Source organism: Nyctereutes procyonoides, unplaced genomic scaffold (genome assembly GCF_905146905.1).
Source record: "Nyctereutes procyonoides isolate TBG_1078 unplaced genomic scaffold, NYPRO_anot_genome, whole genome shotgun sequence".
Classification (NCBI taxonomy): domain Eukaryota; kingdom Metazoa; phylum Chordata; class Mammalia; order Carnivora; family Canidae; genus Nyctereutes; species Nyctereutes procyonoides.
The window spans coordinates 26002547-26022316 of record NW_026575042.1 but is presented as its reverse complement, the minus strand read 5'-3'; the positions used below and the strand labels follow the sequence as shown (position 1 = coordinate 26022316).

General features: G+C 37.1%; 1 protein-coding gene and 1 non-coding gene across 2 annotated transcripts in view; one reads left to right on the top strand and one right to left on the bottom strand.

The window, feature by feature from the left end:
- The window catches only part of TBC1D5 (TBC1 domain family member 5), a 530534-nt gene that overhangs the window by 116943 nt on the left and 393821 nt on the right, over positions 1-19770 (bottom strand). Inside the window, exons 15-16 of the mRNA XM_055321341.1 lie at positions 18964-19106; positions 403-509 (exon numbers count right to left, since the gene is read on the bottom strand). Of these exons, the coding sequence (XP_055177316.1) occupies positions 403-509; positions 18964-19106 (250 nt within the window). The remainder of the gene's footprint in view (positions 1-402; positions 510-18963; positions 19107-19770) is intronic.
- Positions 3017-3123, top strand: LOC129507431 (U6 spliceosomal RNA). The gene has a single exon (XR_008664000.1). It is a non-coding gene; the product is annotated as a U6 spliceosomal RNA (small nuclear RNA).

Sequence of the window (19770 nt, the reverse complement as noted above, 5' to 3'; positions counted from 1 at the left end):
CTTTTTATAGCTCTAATGTCTTGGTCACATGGCCCCTGAGGCTCTACCTGGGTAAGCTGGTCTCTGTGAGAGGTACCAATGATAATGAAATGTGGTTATAAGGAGAGACAGTTGCTGAGCTACTTCCTTGAGTTATGAGGAAAGGAGAAGGCAGAACAACCCTCTGAGGGACAAGAGATGTGTGTTCCAGGTTCTCACGGTCCATGTACACTTACTTAATTTACCTGCTCAGCTGTTAGCCAGTGAAGTATGTGAATTTTGCCTACAACTTCAGGCAAATTCTGTCAGTAAGCAATTCATCTGTCATTACACAAATTCCCCACTATGAATTCTTGGAGTCATGCTGAGAAACCATTCTTTCACTCAACTTAAAATTGTGCATACTCTATTTGGAAAGCTTACCTTTGGATCTCGAAGGAACAGAGCCTTAAGAATTAGTGAGTGTACGTCCCCAATTAGTGGGTAATGCATCAGAAGGCCAAGACAGGTCTGGTAGTTACTAGAGATCACTAAATAAGAGGAAAAAGAAGAATTCAGAAGCAATACTGTTTAAGATGTTTGCATTACTCAAGACTAAAAAATAACAACTTAGATTTAAAGAAAGCAAACCAATAACTCAATTAATTTGATAAAAGGAAATAGGGAGAAGGAATCTTTACCAAATGGCCTTTGAAGCAGCATACTGTACTGTTAACTGCAATCTAATATCTAGCACTTATCCTCAGGAGGTGTTGGAAGAAGAGCCTCAGATATAGAGATGTGTATGTTTGCAATATAAATAAACTCTTAGAAGCATGCATATTTATTGCCATTTATATATCTGTGTTTAAATGTCTCTAGTTTTGCTTAGAAATTAGTAACAAAAATCTTATGAATGGGAAAAAACAGTTTAAAATTCTAATAATATTTACCCTAATTATTATGCTTCAAAAGTTACGTTACATTTATTCTTTTATATGTAAATATTACATAATTCAAAGTTTAAAAAATATAATTTCTTCCAATATTTTTTTCTAAAGGAAGTGAGAAATTTAGGGGGAGGATCTATGCAGTATTTCTTGGGAGGAAAAATGTCAGAATCTTCATAGATAAGCCTAACTGTGTTCCTTAGACTGTCATTTAATTTTTTCCCCAAATCAACCTAATTATGGGCGCAATTATTAAACACATCTTTTCAGGCAGGTCTATGTAAACTACTTCATTTCTTGGCAATCCATCTGCCACTGCTGTCACAGTCAGGCCCATTAACGACAATCGGTTTGTAAGCCACAATGACTGCTTCCACAGCATTGACTGTGAAGAAACTTTACAGTTACAACTTCCTGTTGTTGCAACTGAATCCTTTTCATTAATCTGAACAAGCAGTTGAAAAATATTCCATAGGAAAACAATTGTGATTCTACAGAAACAACACAAATCACAAAATAAATAATTGCTTGTGATCAGAAATATCCTCGATTCCTAGATTTTTCTTCTTCTTTTGTTGGAAGCACCATTTTTTGCAACAGCTTCCCGCCCCCTCCCCCTTCCCATGAACATTATGGGGAAAGGAGACAGGACTGGGCAAAATGAATAATTATAATCTATGTAAGGAGCCACTTTATCATCTTCATTTCCGTTGCTGATCTGACAGCTTGTAATTTCATACATCTGCTTTCATTTGTAAAGCACTCACTTATCCTACCCTTTCTATATCTGTTCAGCGTCTTCTCTTCTCATTCGTTCATTTTGTCATATCGCATTCAGTTACCTGTTGGCCTTTTTTCTCTAGAATTCAAAAAGCTAGTAAACTGAGAACTCTATAATGTTTCCATGTGTGGTTTTCTTTGAGCTCTAACAAATAAATAGAACGTAGATAATCAATTCATCTTATAACTCATACTTTCCCAAATACTATAAATATAATTATATACTAGTAACTGACCCAGGAAGAATTCTTGTGTATTTTGCAAAAGAAGCAAATGGTTCTGGATTTGGGATTCAAAGATGTGGGCTTGAATCCTGGGACACCATATGAACCTTTTCTAAGGTTGCCATAAGATTAAAGGACATAATCTGTTTCGCTGATTGACATCAGCTGCTCAAAACCTGTTGTGAGTAACCTCTCCGAGCATCAGTTCAGTCATGTGGAAACAATTTCCTGATTAAAAAATATATATATATCCCCCTACTTTATTCAATCTAATAGCTATTTGTTGAGTACCTAATCCACGGCAGGGTCTATGTTAGGAGGGGATGCAGAGATAAACAAAACATTCCTTAGTCTAAAGAAAATTAAAGAGCTGAAGGGCAGATGTATAACAACAAGCAGTTTTTGCTACTACTACCACTAAAATGGCAATAAATTACTAAAGGCTTTCTTTCTGAGACTAGGCCCTATGCCAAGAACTTTCCCTACATTATCTCATTTAATTTCTATGACAATCTTATTATAAGGTTATAATTATTATCCCTGTTTTACAGATGAGAAAACACTTAGGTTAAGTCATTTGCCCAAATCACTGTGTGGCTCAGACAAGGTCTGAGCTTTAATATGTGGCTTTGTTTGAAAAGGCAATTGTTTTAAAAATGAGATGACATAATAAATGCAGAGTCACTGCAAACAGAAGAGTCAATTTATATTATTACTCTCAAGCAGTAGTTTTTAAGGAGCTTGGAAGGTCAGCATAACCCAGTCTCTAGAATAGCCTGATATAGATAGGTATTTGTTATTTGTTGGGACGAGGGCAACAATCCTATTCTTACAACTTGATAGAACTTTTGAGGCTGAAGTAAGGTATAAAATATGTAAGGGAAGACAACAGATGCATTAATATTCTACTTACAGAATGAATGAAGGTGCTAACAGTCTTTCTCTCCTGTCTCCCTTTCATCCATCCAGTCACTGAATGTTAATGAATATTTCCTGAGCATCTACTATATCCTGAACACACAGAGACTGTGCTAGAGATAAAATGACAAAAGAATCTAAGCTCTGAAGGGTAGCAGACCACGCCATCTGAAATACTGCTGTAGGGTGCTTGCTTCTGCAGCACATATACTAAAATTGGAATGATACAGAGAAGATAGGCATGGCTCCAGAGCAAGGATGACTCGCAAATTCATGAAGCAAAACACTGCTGCAGGAGTTTAGGACATGCTACCCTGCAACATACCACTTTGGTATACTGATTATTTTGAGCTGTAGGCACTTGAAAAACAACAAATGCACAGTGAGGCTTTCTTTGAACTCCTCTTAACTGTCTAAAGATACATTCCCCAAGGGATGCCTGGGTGGCTCAGCAGTTGGGCCTCTGCCTTCAGTTCAGGACGTGATCCCTGGGATCCAGGATAGAGTCCCACATCGGGTTCCGTGCACGGAGCCTGCTTCTCCCTCTGCCTATGTCTCTGCGTCTCTCTCCCTCTCTGTGTGTCTCTCATGAATAAATAAAATCTTAAAAAAAAAAAAAAGATACATCCCCCAAAAGGAAGTCAGTTGCCATAAATTCCCCCAAGACAAACTTTGTCACAAATTCACACCTCTAATCTCTTTTTCTAAAGGCCCATTTGTCTTCCATAAATTAACTTACTTTTCTCTAAGAGGTCTACATCTCCCCTCCACTTTCTTTATTAAGATGGTATTTAATCTTAAATTCTAAAACCATATCTTTGAGAGTTGCTCATTTTCCCCTGAGTATTTACCACATACAAATGAGTATACATTTATATGTGTGTGTCAATATATATTACACAACTGTAATATGTATTTTTATATTAAATATATAATTATATAATAAGATACATATGTTAATAAGCTTCTGCCTTTCTTGTTAATCTGTTTTTTTTTTTTTGTTAAATAATCTCAGCTAAAAACTTAAATAGGTATAAGTAAAGCTTTACTTCCCTATAGCACCCTGTCTTTGGATAATTCTATCTCTAATTTATTAATGAAAACTTGCACCTTGAGAACACTTTTAATCTGCAGTTACATACACTAAGGATCAAGTTCCTTTTGAATAACTGTGCCAAATTTCGAGTAGGCAAGCGAGAATAACACAAGCTATTTTAAAAACAAAATAGTGGGGATCTAAGAGAATAATAATTTAGTTTTGATCTTTATAGCAAATTTTTGTTGAATGTGCCAAATTCACCTGCAGTCCTATTCCCTCTCTAGTGTTTGTCAGGGCAGTGAAAGATTTAAAAACGGCTGACTTTTGGTATCTCCCTATATTTGAAATCAAGTATGTATATGCTTTAAAAACAAAGTACAGCAGCCTGGGTGGCTCAGCAGTTTAGTGCCACCTTTGGCCCAGGGCGTGACCCTGGAGACCCAGGATGGAGTCCCATGTCAGGCTCTCTGCATGGAGCCTGCTTGTGTCTCTGCCTCTCTCTGTGTCCCTCATGAATGAATAAATAAAATCTTTAAAAACAAAAAACAAAGCAAAACAAAACAATAACAACAAAAAACAAAGTACCGAAGTTACACACTCTGAAGAGCTCATTCACAGAAGTATAAGACAAAGGTAAGTGGTAACTAGGAAAACATACTGGATTTGGGATCAGACGATCTAGATTATAATCTAATTTAGATTTAGATCAGATTGCTGGCCAGTCACCTATTCTGTGTGTGGACTTCATTTTTTTCCCATTTATAAAACAATAATAATGCTTACTCTATCTTCAGGGTTTCTGTAAGGGTGGCACAGATACAAGGTAGTATGTTTCCCACATTGCTTAATTCTTGCTGAATGCACTCCCTCCGCATGATGCAAAGTTGACTTCTCTGTCTCTACTTTTAAATGGTACACGACTGTTCTGGAGTTGTTTAAGGGAGCTGGTTTAAATAGTTTCTCCAGTAATGACAAAAAACTAATGAAATCAGTAAAGATAATCAGAGGATGTTATTGTTTTGAGAAAGTTTAGAGCTTAAATAACTTCTGTATAATTCAAAGTTAGCTGCCCCTACAATTTAAACACTTGTAAGTAAAACACTTCGTTCAAATTATTTAATTTTATATTTAGATACACTTACTTTCCCAAGGTAACAAAATGGACTGGGAACAACTACCAAAGAATGTAAAACTAAATGCAGACTGCCTTTAATTTCCTCTAAAATTAAGAAAAGTAGTAGCTATCACTTATTAAGCATCTATAATGTGCAAGGCAAGTTGCCATATATTATACAAATGCCCTGTGAGCCTCCTAATCCCCACTAAGGAAAGTATTATCATCAACTCCACATTTTAGACAAGGAGATGGCCGTGCAGAGAGAATAAACAACACATCTGAAGCCAGTGGGCTCCTAAATGGCAGAGAGGGCTGAACCCAGGTCTGTGAGGCTGAAAGCCTCACTCTTCAGCACTGTACCTTGTACCACCCTTTATTCCTAGGGGAAAATGTCACAACAGGAGTATCTGTGTACAGAAGCCAAATTTAGACACAGTGCAAATGGCTTCTAAACACCAACTATGTGTGAGCCACAGAGAAGCCTCAAAGATATACTGAGAAAAGCCCTCCATATATAAGGCCAGGTAAAGTAAATATTTAGAAATAGGCATAAATTCTTGTAGTTAGTTATTAAGTGGCATATAAAACAAATAATCATGAATAGAAAATTAGAATACTTACCTAACAACAACAAAAAGGAAAACTTAAAGGCTTTAACATAAGTTATGGTACCTCCCCCACTGAAAACAAAGCTGATATGTATGTAAGTGTCCTGCACGGTACCTGGCATGCAGAAGACATTCAATAAATGCTATGTGCTCTGAAAAAATATTTGTTGAGGATCTAAAACATGATGGGAAAAAAACAATACTTATTGCATTCATTGTCTTGAACTATTAAAAAACCCGTACTATTTTAACTTCCCTAGTTATAAAAAATGGCAACATACAAAATAGGGTTTCAAATGGACCAGAAAACCAGGTGGGGGTAGGGAGTAATCATAAATAAAAAGAACAAAGCTTATCTTTTCAGTCTTGGAGAAAGCCAGGGATAAAACCAAGTAATACCTTTCTCCAAACAAAGTGATTTTTGTCTAGTGTTTACAATTCTAAGATTTTGTCCTTCCGGGTTTTCCTCCCTGCTTGACACTGTGACAACTGCCTCTCTGAGCACCATCAATCACAGCAACATCCATTCTCAAAACCTAAGATAAACACACATTCTTCTATAAACAATGAGATGGTCCTTATTTCTCTAGTAGATTTTGTGTATAAATATGAGAGTTTTAAATTAGATTTTTGGGAAAAGGACAATCTCAAATTCAGAGTAGCCCACTCTTTTGTCTAGAAAAAAACTTATAAAAAATTTTTTTTTAAGATTTTAAGTAATCTCTATGCCTAATAAGGGGCTCAAACTCACAACTCCAGAGATCACAAGTCACATGCTCTACTGACTGAGCTTAGCCAGACGCCCCTCAAAAAAATCTTTAAGAAGTGCTCTTAATGCTTTCCAAGCTTAATACACTTTAAGCAGAATTTAATCAGATCAAACAACATAAGAGATCTTCTCAAGAATTTATACCTTTAAACATACGGTGTTGTCAACTGAAAGGTAGTAAGCAAGCAAGCATCCAAGTGGAGAACTAATAGTGGGTAGGGTATGAGCATAGGATGAAAAACACCATACTAGTGAAGTCAGCATGACTGCACACTCACTCCAGAGTGCCAATGGTCTTGGCATTAAGTTTGAAGCAAATCAGGTCCCTGTACAGACTTAAATTTTGTCATCGTCTCCATCTTGTTACCTAGTAAGAGCATAAATGAGATGATACAGTGCAGAAACCTTTAAGTATTTAAATGCAAGTTATTACCATTGTGTAATAATTGTAGGGATATGCCTAGAATCAGGGCCTGAGTTCAATCTCCACATTATAAAATGTTACAGAAACAAAATCTAAAAAATTTAGCATGTATTAAAATTTAGGAAAGAAAATAATAAATCTGATTCATAGTTTTTGCCTCTTATTTTTTTAAATCCAAATGAAAGAAAACCATAGGTCAGGCTTTTAATTAATTACTTGTTTGTCTGAATCTGAATACAGATAGATACATACATACGTTTTACTTCGTTGCTTAGTGATTTTTAATTCCTTGCTTAGAAGTATAGATCTGTCAGTAAAAAGGGTTGAGGTACAGAAGATATTTAAGAAGTGCTGAAAATCTCTCTTGTTAGACTTCATGTATTCAACTCTGTTAACTAGCATTTATTAAATATCTATTTTGTTCCATATACTGATATGACAAGAAAAAAGACACAATCCTAGTTTTCTCTTCATACTGCAGTGGAAGAGGAGCGTAAGACTATAAAACAGGACATAGTTGATAACAGTGGCACATACGAGGGGCTGTGACAACTCCTGGAGTGGAAAGCTGCAAGGTCAGTGAGTATCATCCATCAGGTGGAAGTAAACGGAGGCAGGATACTGAGTAGTTCCTATGGCAGAGAGCTGAGGAGAAATGGAGACATGGAAGCAGGTCCTGCTTATCTACAGGGAGATAGAGTTTAGATTTTATTCTCTATTTGTTATCCCTATTGAAGGACTGTAAGTAATGTGATCAGATTTCTTTTTAGAAAGATTAATGCCAGCATAGGGTGATCAGTGGGAGGGAGGAGGAAGGACAAGATGCACGGAGCCAGCTAAAGTTTCTGGTAATACTACAGAGAGGAGAGGATGAATACTTGAAGTAAGCAAGGAGTAAGTTTGGTTCTAGTGATCTGGGAACAGTAAAGATGGTGAAAGAACACTGGTGGCCTCCATGTTTACTGAAACTGCCCGAGTCCCTAGTCCAGAAATCCTCCATTTTACCACCTCCACGATATATCCTCAAGGTACAGGTTGGATATCTGCTTCTTAAACAGACTTTCAATCAGTTCTTGTTTTTCAGTCTTAACTTCTTCCTTCTTCCTACCAATTCCTAGCGATACCTAGCACTGCCAATTTCTATACTTTTAGGAATTTTATGGGTTATTTCTTGGCTTTCCTCATTATCAATTTTGTATCTAGTTTTCTTGGATCTGCTAAGTCAGTTATCAGTCACCTATCTGCTTTCCTGTTTCCAAAATCTCAGTAATCTCCTTCCTAATTCTCTGTGTCCTGGATGTTTATGCCATTTTAATGGGGTTTCAGGAGCAACAGTGGTAAATAGAGGAGCTTAATATAACATCTCAAATCTGATATCCTTAGTCACTTCTTCAATGACATTCCTACTCAGCATCTGGGCAGATGAACTACTGGGAAGAAGAATCTAGGTGAGGAAGCAACTGAGTGGGGAAAGCTGAGGAAGAAAGAGAGAGCAGAGGAAGGTGAGAAAGCTGGGAAGTCAGTAGTCAGGAAGCCCAAGATCACTGTCTCCTTTTCTCTAATGGTCAGAAAGAATGGCTGTAATCAACTTGCAGGACTATTCACATTATGTTTTGACAGCAACAGATGGACATGAAATCTTGAGTATTTCTGGGTAAGATTCTAGTGATACATATGATTTTGCTGGCTTTTGCCCATAAATGTATTGTAAAGTTCCTGAATCCATCATTGTATTGCTTTCTAGGGCAATGGAAAAATGTGGGATGGGAGTAAGAACACAGAGAGGCAAGATTATGGCATCAGGAAAGAAGACTACTTCCTCCCCTTTAATAAAAGGCCAAAATAGGTATGGACTCTTAATTTTGAACATGAAACAAGATTTCCAGGAGCATAATCTTTCTTTCATATCTCTATTCCTGTAGTTGTATAAATTAGAAGTATTTTCAGGCAAAAAAAAAAAAAGGACATTAAAAAGACAATGTGACACATATTAGAATGGTCAAAACCCAAAACAGTGACACTACCAAATGTGGAGCAATAAGAACTTTCATTCACTGCTAGTGGTAATGCTAAGTGGCACAGCCATTTTAGAGGACAGTGTAGCCACTATGTTGAAATTTCTTTTTTAGGCCTGATCGTAAGCAATTACAAAGAAATGATAATTACTTTTACGTATCAATTTGACTGGCCTATAGGATGCCCAGATTGTTGGTAAGTTATTAGTTCTAGGTATGTCTGGGTATATGTCTAGAAAAGATTAGCATTTGATTTAGTGGACTGAGTGATGAGATCTGCCCTCAATGACAGTAGGCATCATCCAATCCACTCGGGTCCCAAATGGAACAAAAGAATGAAGGAAAGGTGAATCCTCTCTCTCTCTTCTTGAGCTGAAATGTCTATTGTCTCTTGGTCTTGGATATGAAATCTCCTGCTCTTTGAGCCTTTGGACTCTGAGACTTCCAACATAAGACCCCTGGTCCTCAGGCCTTCAGACTCAGACTGACTTATATCACTGGCTATCCTGCTTCTGCAGCTTGTAGATGACTGACTTTGAGACTTCTGGGCCTCCATAACTGTGCAGGGCAATTCTTTTAATAAATCTCTTCATATATATCTGCATTTATATTATAATGGTTCCTTTTTCTCTGGAGAACTCTAATACAAAAAGCTCTACCTGACAAGTCTTACCTCATAGTCTGAGGCAGAAAATGGTCTATGCCACAGCAGACACGGTGCACAGCCAGTACACTCTGGTCTCTGAAAGATGTTGCAATCAAGGTCTTGGCCAACTGAGCCCACATGACCTTTCACATATTTCTATTCCTAGCCATGGTGCCTTCATTCCTAGATTTATCTGAACTCTCAGGCATTGATCCTTTTCATGTGCCTCTGCTGGGACCTCTTTATGGGGTAGAAAGAAGAACTCTTGAAGATACTTTTCCTCATTTGATTTAGTTCTCAGTTGTTTTCTACTCCTAGCCTTTCCACCTCATCCCCCACTCATGCCCGTAAACCACTGCCACTTCAGGGTCCTTAAACTACCAGTCTTTTGTTCAGGGCTCCTTCAAGGGGTGAGATAACACCACATCTATGCTGATCTACCTGACCCTCAACCAGTGTGCCATTCTATGGGTGAAATGGAACAAGGGAGCTGACAATTTCTCCAATTTTTGACCCTTGCTGATAGCACAACAAGAAGTGATTAAAGGCTTATTAACTCTTCCATTTTTGACTTGCTTTTTTTTTTTTTAAGATTTATTTATTCATGAGAGACACAGAGAGGCAGAGAACAGACAGAGGAAGAAGCAGGCTCCCTGTAGGGGGCCCGATGGGGGGACTTGATCCCAGGATCACACCCTGAGACAAAGGCAGAGGCTCAACTGCTGAGCCACTAAGGCATGGAGGCCTGTTGTTTTAATTGGCTACTCTAACACCTAACAGCTCAGGGCTCTCTCCTGCCCAGCACAGCTGAGCTCCTGAAATTTACCATACTATCCAGCAATCATGCTCCTTGGTATTTACCCAAATGAAATGAAAACTTATGTCCATACAAAAATTTGCAGGCTCATATTTGTAGTGTCCTTAATCATAGTTGCCAAAACTTGGAAGAAACTAAGATGTCCTTTAGTAGGTGAATGGATAAACTGTGGTACATCCAGATAATGGAATATTATTCAAAGCTAAAAAGAAATGAGCTATCAAGTCCTATAAAGACATAGGAGAAACTGAAATGCATATTACCAAGTGAAAGAAACTAATCTAAAAAGGCTACATACTGTATGATTCCAGCTATATGGTATTCTGGAAAAGGTAGAACTATGAAAACAATAAAAAGATCAGTGGTTGTCATGGGTTACGGGGATGAACAGGCAAAGCACAGAGGATTTTTACAGCAGGGAAGCTATGCAGATAATACTATAGTGAGGGATAGATATCACTATACGTTTGTTCAAATCCATAGAAGGTACTACACCAAACGTGAATTGGATTGTAAACTAGGGACTTTAGGAGATAATGATGTGTCATTGTAGGCTCAATTATAACAGTGGGGTAGGCTGTGTGTATGTGTGTAGGGAGGCTGGTATCTGGGAATTCTGCACATTCAACTCAATTTTGCTGCAAAGCTAAAATTTCTTTAAAAAGCTCTATTTTTTTTAAAAAAAGTCTAACCATAAAAAAATATGTATCAGCCTATGTTAGTGAAATTTTGAAAGATTTTTAACTAAAATATAAAGTAATATAAATGGTAGTTGTAACTCAACGGGTCATACAAATATCCATATCTGAGATGGTCATAGAACGACCTACAATATTTAATGTCTGAGAGGGGAGAGAGCTGACAGTCAGGAAGTGCTTAAACACTCCTTTAAAAATAAGATCACCAATTTGTGTTTTGATAAAAACTCAATGACACATTACTATGTGATTTAAGAGAGCCTTTGTTTCTTAGTCCCTGAGGTTAAGACTTTTCCAGAAAAGACAAATAAATTCAATTTGTAGTTGAAACAAACTGCATTGTGACATCAGTATAATGTTGAACATGCTCTTAATGAGAAAATAGAGAAATAGAAATTCTGGGGTAGGACAGATGGAAACTCTGGCAGAGAGACACGTAGTGGCTGAGAAGTTAACCAGAGATCTAAAGTGAAATGAAAAGGAACAATGTTTATAAACTATGAAGAAGACACAACTGCCACACCAGGCCAGGCCAAGAGATGGCTAAAGACACCCTTACAGAAAACCCAGGAAAATGACAGGGTTGTGACATGTTCATGCTAGCTGAAAACACAAGGCAGGAAGTGGGTAGAAGTGCCAAGAAGAAAAGTTTTCCATTTACCACGTGTTCAGAGAGAATATTAAGAGACAACAAACGTTTAAGAGATACTTTCTAGTTAGGAAAATCTACTGTTAAATTAAGTTGACTACAGTATTTTAGTTACAAACAATGTACAAGACAAAAGGTATGGTACACATTGTAAATCAGAGGAAATGTTTTTGGTACTAGTAAAAAAACTTCAATAGAAAAAAAGATGTGAAAATTTTTATGCTTAAAGAGTAGACAATGCTTTCTTTAAAAAAGCCACATCAAAAAATGTATTTTAAAAGATATATTTATTTGAGTTCTTATTCTACAAGCTTCTTGGCTCCTGTATTCTCAGCAATTACTGCACACATACCCATGCCACCTCCCCAGCCCAGGTCTCTAGGACACTCATCCATCTGAGATCACCCCAAATACTGAGCACACAAAGAGCTTCAGATGCTTTGAGGGTTAAGGAAGAACTGTAACACATGTGGTTCTGGTCCTGAAGGGCTTACAACCTATTTTCAAAGATGGTACTAACATGCAATAAGGAACAACATAAGACAGAGTATAATTAAATGCTACACTGAGTTGTGTTGATTAAAATCTTTTAGGAATGTAAAAGTGAGAAATTAATGTGGGCTAGAATAATTGGGGAAGGTTTGGGGGAAAGCTGCCTTGCCCTAGGCCTGAAAATAGAGCATAATTTAGGTAGGGAGAGCCAAGGGAAGGAGGGAACCACATGAGTGGACTTTATTATAGTATGGAATAAGTCAGTAAAAACAATAGCATGATGAGAATATGGCTCTTATGAAACTATTATAGGATTAACAGTTCATGATTAGATCCTTATCTCCTAACCTTTATTAATGTATGTAAGCTTAGTCCATATAATCCAGCAAAGAATAAAAAATAAAACCACTTCTTATAACACATTAGAAAACAAACATGTTATGGTTTGATTAACATGTTTGAGAGTAATTCTACTTAAACATAATTTTAGTAAAGCAAAAGTTTCATTCAAAGAACAGCCATTTGACCATGATTTCAATGATTAAATGTTAAAATCTGTATAGATAATGTTCATATTTTTGTTTTTCCCAATGTGAAATTTTACTTTTATTTAATAAAAGTAAGGTAGGGCTTGAGAAACGGAAAAGGCAATGTGAGAACTAACCCACCTGTCGCTAGCCCCTTTGGCCTTAATCTGGCTTCCTAACTTCTAAACATGGAAGTTGGGCTCAATCTCTGAAGCGTCATATAGAACTGATGTTTATAAGAAATCTACTAAGTGGTTGAATACTATACTTGCCTGACTAGATTACTTTTAAAGTGAATAGAAGTTTTGCTCGAGGTATATAAAGAAAATTAGAAGAATACTTTTGTTAAAAATTAAGTATAAGATGCCAACAGTAGTGAAAGGGGCAGAACAAGAACAAAGGAGAGGCACTAGGATCCAATCCTACAGACCAACTGTTAAATTATTTAAATGCCAAGGACACTGTATTAGTTTCTCAGAGCTGCTGTAACAAAGTACGTAAAACCAGATAGTTTAAAATGAGAAATTTATTGTCGAACTGTTCTAGAGAATAAAGTCTAAAAATCAAGGTGTTAACAGGGTCATGCTCCCTCTCAAACCTGCAGGAAGAACACTTCCTTGTCTCTTCTAGCTTCTAGTGTTGGCAGGGCTCATTCCCTCATAGGCTTTGAAAGAGAATCTGTTTTATGCATTCTCCTGGCTTGTGGTGACCGTTAAGAATCCTTGGTGTTCCTTGGCTTGTAGATGCATCATTCCACTCTGTACCTCTGTCTTCATATGGCATTATTCTCCCTGTGTGTCTTTACATCAGCTTCCCTCGGTGCTGTGTCCAAATTTGTTTCTTCATATAAGGGCACCAGTCATATTGTATTAGGGGCCATCCCTACTCCAATATGACTCATCTTGACTAATTCTATCTGTAATAACCTATTTCCAAAAAGGTCATAGTCTGAAGCACTAGGGTTAGGACTTCAGTGTATCTTCAGTCCTCATTATCAGTGCCTGTAAAATCAGGATTTTAGACTAGGTGCAGTTAACCATTTTTCAGGTTATATATTCCTTTGAGAAGAGGAAGTAAATTACATACCCTTGACCTAAGGAAATGCACATGTACACAGTATTTTGTATACTATCAGGATGAACTGAGGCCCTGGTGAAGCCCTACACTGAACCCCTAGGAGGCTGCTGTCACTGGAGGACGGTTCTTGGGAGTTTCCCCAAGCGCACCATTCTTTGAGCTATAAATGTATTACCTATGGCTCCAAGAGAATACATGTAATACCCAGAGCCTCATATAATGGTATATTCAGCTAGGAATTTTTTGAATGAATGGGCTTGAAACTACTAGGTGTAACTAAACATCACCAATCCAGGCGTCCCAGGAAGGGAATCATGATTCTGAATCCACTGAGATGGAATAAAATCTTGATACCAAAGTTCCATTTGGAATGCTGAGGCTGGCAAATTGTTCACTTTCCTCCTGCCTTTGATCATGACCTAAAATGTAAGCTCATTTACTAGTACTGTCCTCCTATGCATTCTACCCACTCCTTTAAAAAAATTATTTATTTATTCATGAAAGACACACACACACACAGAGGCAGAGAGACGCAGGCAGAGGGAGAAGCAGGCTCCATGCAGGGAGCCTGACGTGGGACTTGATCCTGGGACTCCGGGATCATGCCCTGGGCTGAAGGCAGACGCTCAACCACTGAGCCACCCAGGTGGCCCCTACCCAATCCTATTCTATGTCCTTCTGCTATTCCTCTCCCTCTCCATCTTTTTCTCTGAGGAAAAATGCCTTTCCTTATGGGGGTTACTGCTGCCCCTACAACCTCCCCTACTGCTACTGCAACCACAGTAAGGTGTATGTGTGTGGGGCTGCTACCTTGTTCCCTGATTCTGTTTCCAAACTACTGCTTCCTATCTTACCGTAAAACTCTCTCTTCCTCAAAAGTTCATGCATTGCATTTGTAACTCCTTTGGGCTCCTTCATCACTGTCACCTACCCACCATGATGGCTGGCAAATAGTAGGCACTCAATAAACACTGACTGAATGTCTGATTCTTTGAATAAATGATTGACTAAATAAAAGCTGTTTTCTTGGTCACTCTTCTGCATTTGAGGCTTTCATTGCCAGGCTCACTGTACCTCTTTCTACCTCTTTTCCTACCATGATTCCTTGTGAAGTATCCATAAAGGACCAAACAAAAATCCCAGCTTCCTCACAATCTCTTGATCTCTTCAGTGACTTACTTTCCCCTTAACTGACTTCTACTGTCCTGGCCATACCCAGAACTGCTCCGTGTCTTATTGTTTGACCACAACTCTGTTGCTTTTAAATTGCATATCCTCCCTCAAATCTCCTCATCTGATTTCCCCTTGCTCTCTTCCTGGCATGCTTCCCTCCCCACACATCCCAAACTTTCCTCTTAAAATGCATTCAACACCCTCCATCCTGCTTCCTTTCAGTTCTGCCTAATCATCGGGATGTAGGCCTCACCTGGAGCCTAGATCATGATCTGCCTCTTTTGCACCTTGCCTAGATTGGGGAGTATGGCTCAGAAAATCATAACCTTAAGGCCTATTGCTATTGTCCACTGTTTGTTTCTTCAGAATAGGATCTTCAACAGCTAGACCAGCTTGACCTAGAGTCCATGGTCAACCATCTCTCCCATACTTCCCAGATATTTCCCTAAAACCTCGTCATACCTCACTCACTGCACACAACCTTGCTTCTTCCTTTCTCAGACATGGAATTCCTCCACTTCCTATCTTCCCCACCTATAAACTGGTCCTACTTCTGAAACCTGCCCAGAACCTTCTTCCAGGATCAGCACCAGTTTTTATTCCTGTTCCCCAGTCAATCTTCCACAGGACTTGTGACCTCATTCCATTGCCTCTAAGCCTTTGTTTTTTCAATTATTTCACTCAAAAAATATTTTTCAAGATTACTATGTACTGGCCCCTGTTCCGGATGCTGGGATATGGCAGGGAAACCAAGACAAACAAAATCTGGTCTCTTGTTGGGGGGTAGAGGATAAGTTTGAACAACAATAAACAAATAAAAACTTTATACAGGATAATTTATCTTTGCAGAGATCTCATCAGTGGAACAGGGGAGAAAAACTAGTATTGATCCTTGAGGGACCAACTTAAGATTGATTGAGAAGTAAACCCTCAATCAGTTCTCTCTCACCGCCAGTGAGCCCTGATCTCATTCTAAAGACAATCATCCAACCTCCCTTGCCCTTGCACTAATCCCTAGTTATATCTTTCTTCTCCTCTGCTCTGCTTTCTTTAAAGATTACTCTACCCATGCTATCTCCACATTCTTTCCTTTTCATTTGACTTAATTGAAATTGTAATGCATACAGAATACAAAAGAAACAACAACAAAACTGTAGGGAAAGGTATTATACTTAACTGTCCAATCACTCTTCAACTTATCACAATCCAGCCTCTGTTTTACCACTCCAATAAACCATTCTGGCAAAAGTACCTGATGTCTGTCCCTCAACAGAACTAATTCCGAATGGACATTTCCCACCTTACTTAATTATATCATGACCTTATGATAGCATTCCCAACCCCCATCACCTCCCTTGGCTCAGATAACACAGTTTTGTGAGGTTACAACACAAGCCCTTCTTTCTCTTGTGCCATAAACACTGAGGTTAAATGCAGAGTTCCACCTTTGCCCATCTTCTCTTTCAATAGGCACCCGTCTTAAGTAGGCTGACCATGTAATTCTTATGATCTTAATAGGATGCCTTTGAGTGAAAGAGGACAGTACTAATAATTACTATTCTTGACAAACAGGTGTAAACCCAGACTGTTCCAAGTAGATCAGGATATATGGTCACCCTATTCTTAGAGGAGGTCACATCCACTATTATGGTTTTAATTAATACATACTTATTAACCATTTGCAAAATTGAGTCTGTAGCCTTGACTCTGACACTTTTATTTTCCAAATCTTCAGGTTATGATTTCTCATAGATCTCAAATTCAGTTGGGCCAAAACTTAATAATTTCCATTCTTAAAACCTGCTAATCCTATTTCCTATCAAGTTACACATATTACCTAGTCACTCAACTCTCCAAGCTGGGGATTGTTTTAGACTTCCTGTTCTCTCTCACCCATCATACTTAGTCACCAACGAATGCTGACTTTAGTCCTTTAATCCATTTTCCAGAGTGATCTAATACTGACTGTACTTTTGCTTTAAACCCTTCAAGAGCTTCCTATTATTTGTAAGATAAAGACTTTTATCAAGATCCTATCCCTGTTTACTTTCTTTGGTCTCATAACCTGTCAGTCTCCCTCTGTACTTTAATACCAAATGGCTTGTAGAAGCGCGCGCACACACGCGCACGCGCACGCACACACACACACACACACACACACACACATCCCCCATTAAAACAGTTTCTCACTTCCAAGCCTCTGTTCATTCTGTTCCTTCTGCCTGGAATGTAGATCCCCTTATTTAACTTAAGGACATCTACATCATTCACAGCTGGCCAAGAGGGGAATTCAATGCCTCTTCTTTAAACTTTCATATTACCTATCTCCACCTCAATCACAGGACTGGGTAAGTTAATTTAAAATTAATTACATCCGTCTTTCCTACTAGTTGAAAACTTCTTGAGCATAGGGGCAATGACCCTTAAATATTTAATAGTCATCCTATTTTTAGGAGATCTCACTGTTATGGGTTCTACCAAGCAAATTAAAATAAACTGGTTTAAATATTGAAATGAATAAACAACTTCACTATCCCTGTATTTTTCCACATGTGCCCATATGTTTCATAACATCAATAGATGGACTGAAAATGTGTAAGGGCTTTAGCTGCCAAAATTTTTCCTGTTTTATAACATTAATTTTCAAAAATAGATCTTAGCATTGGAGACAGGATGACTAAATTAAAAAAATATATATATATAGTTGTGATACACCAAAGTTAAGAGCAAATATTTAATTGTTTAAGACTACAGAAAATCAGAAAATATTTCAACAGTTGTTTGCATTAGAAAATTTTGTGAAAATATTATCCTAAACTATTTTTTAATAAAAGAGGCTACTTATTCCTTTTGTTGTCTTATTATTTACATTTTAAAATTCATACTATGAGAGATTAGTATCGAATATTCTAAAATCCAGTATCCATCAAATCTACCCAAACATCTTTCTCCACTTTCCAGATGTTAGCTTTTATAATTTCCATGTTCTTATTTGATTAGCTCTGACTTAGAAAGAAGGAACTTTTCACTTAGTCTGTCAAAACCTAAACTATTTGACCTTCGAGGCACAGAAAAAACCCACATTTTTTGGATAAAATGTGGCGCTCCTGTCATTTAGTCATTCAAGTAATTTTGGGGGGAATTAAAAAAGTATAATCTAAAATTTTAAAGAATATTATTAGTGTCACCAGAGGCATAACAAGAGCATCTGGCACAACTGGTATTCAGTGAACAAATAAAGAGAACCACATAGTAATGTAAAAGTCAAGATTATGAATGATCCCAAGAGTTATGTTCTTCTGACAAAGTCCTACTCCTAAGAGTTTTTTTTTTTTTTAATTTCCTATTTAATCATCACGTTGTGCAATCTTTCTAATTATATTTTGGCTTACAAATCTTGTTTTGTGAACAGTGATTAGTTTTCTCAGAAGGAAAACAATTTGAGGTATTTCAAAATTTAAAACATGCTCTGATATTTTCTTCAAGCTGAAGATTATCAGACTACTCCAAACAGATAGGCACTGGCTTTCCAGCTATGGCAAGCATCCTAAGGTAGATCTCATGAGATAGGAATATGTCTACCATTTGGCAATCTACTGAGAAATACACTTGGCTAAAATATAACTGAGGAGAAGTTAAAATATCTTTAGATGTAATATTTATTTTTTTATTGGCAAGTTGTTACTATAAAAATAGCTCCAGTCTCCTGATAAATATCTTTGAATACTCTCTACCTGTCAGAAGGTGGAGCTCTAAACATATCTGAAATACTAGCTTTTTATACATGCATTTCACAAATGTGTGTAATGAGGAATTAAAGCAGGAATAAAGTCTTTAAAAAAATGGCTCTGAAGAATATTCCAATTCTCTCAGGATAAAATCACCCACATTTCCCAACATGTACACAGTTAACTAACAAAAAAAGATATTTAGTATGTTCCTTTGAAACTTCAATATATTACCTATTATAAAAATGTAGGTATGAGAATTCAGAATAAAAGGTAAAGTATATTTAAAAGATAAAACACATTAAAAAAATCAGGACTGCCAACATGAATGTAGGCAAGGTCATTAACACTTACAAGCATCTCGAATGTAGAGTAACATGGCTATGAAGATATAATCAACTAAACTCAGGCTGAGGCCATCTGCGAACAAGGCATCCCAGACCACCAGAAGATCCTGCAGGGGGAACTCTCGTCCAAACAGTAGCCGGACCCACCGTCTGGAAAGAAACAAAACCAAAATTCAGAAAACAGTACTTTTGAGAACAATGTAAAGAGGAATCATTTTCTCCTATATTTGTGAAAAAATTATAATTTTTAACTGATCACACTGAACAAATATTATATATCAAATATATAATACAGTAAAATCCAAGTTTTAAGTTTTCAAATGAATTTTGTAATTTTATAACTGGGCCACAGTCATCAAAATTTATTCCCATATATAAAAAACACTAGGATGATATTTTAAAAGGGTAGAAATCTTTCATATTTAATACAAATCCCAAAACTCAAAAGGCAAAGAGGAAAATGAATGCACAATGGTCTGACAGTTGCCTCATAGGTAAGGCTAGCAATTAAAAAACAGAATTTTCCAAAATTTTATGATCACTGTTTTTGTTGTTATTAACTGGACTTTTGAAAATAACTGTACAACAAATTAACTATAACTGAATAGAAAACTGCATTCATAGCTCACTCTTATTTTAAAATATCCATTTTAAAATTAAATGTGGGGAAAAATAGTAGATATGTATTTTTGTCAAGTGTAGACAATTATCTCAAATGAAACAAATAGTGATATTTTAACCTTTAGAATACATAAACCTTATCAGTGAGGATATCTTTTTAGGGCTATTTTTAAAAAACAGTGTCACTTCTATG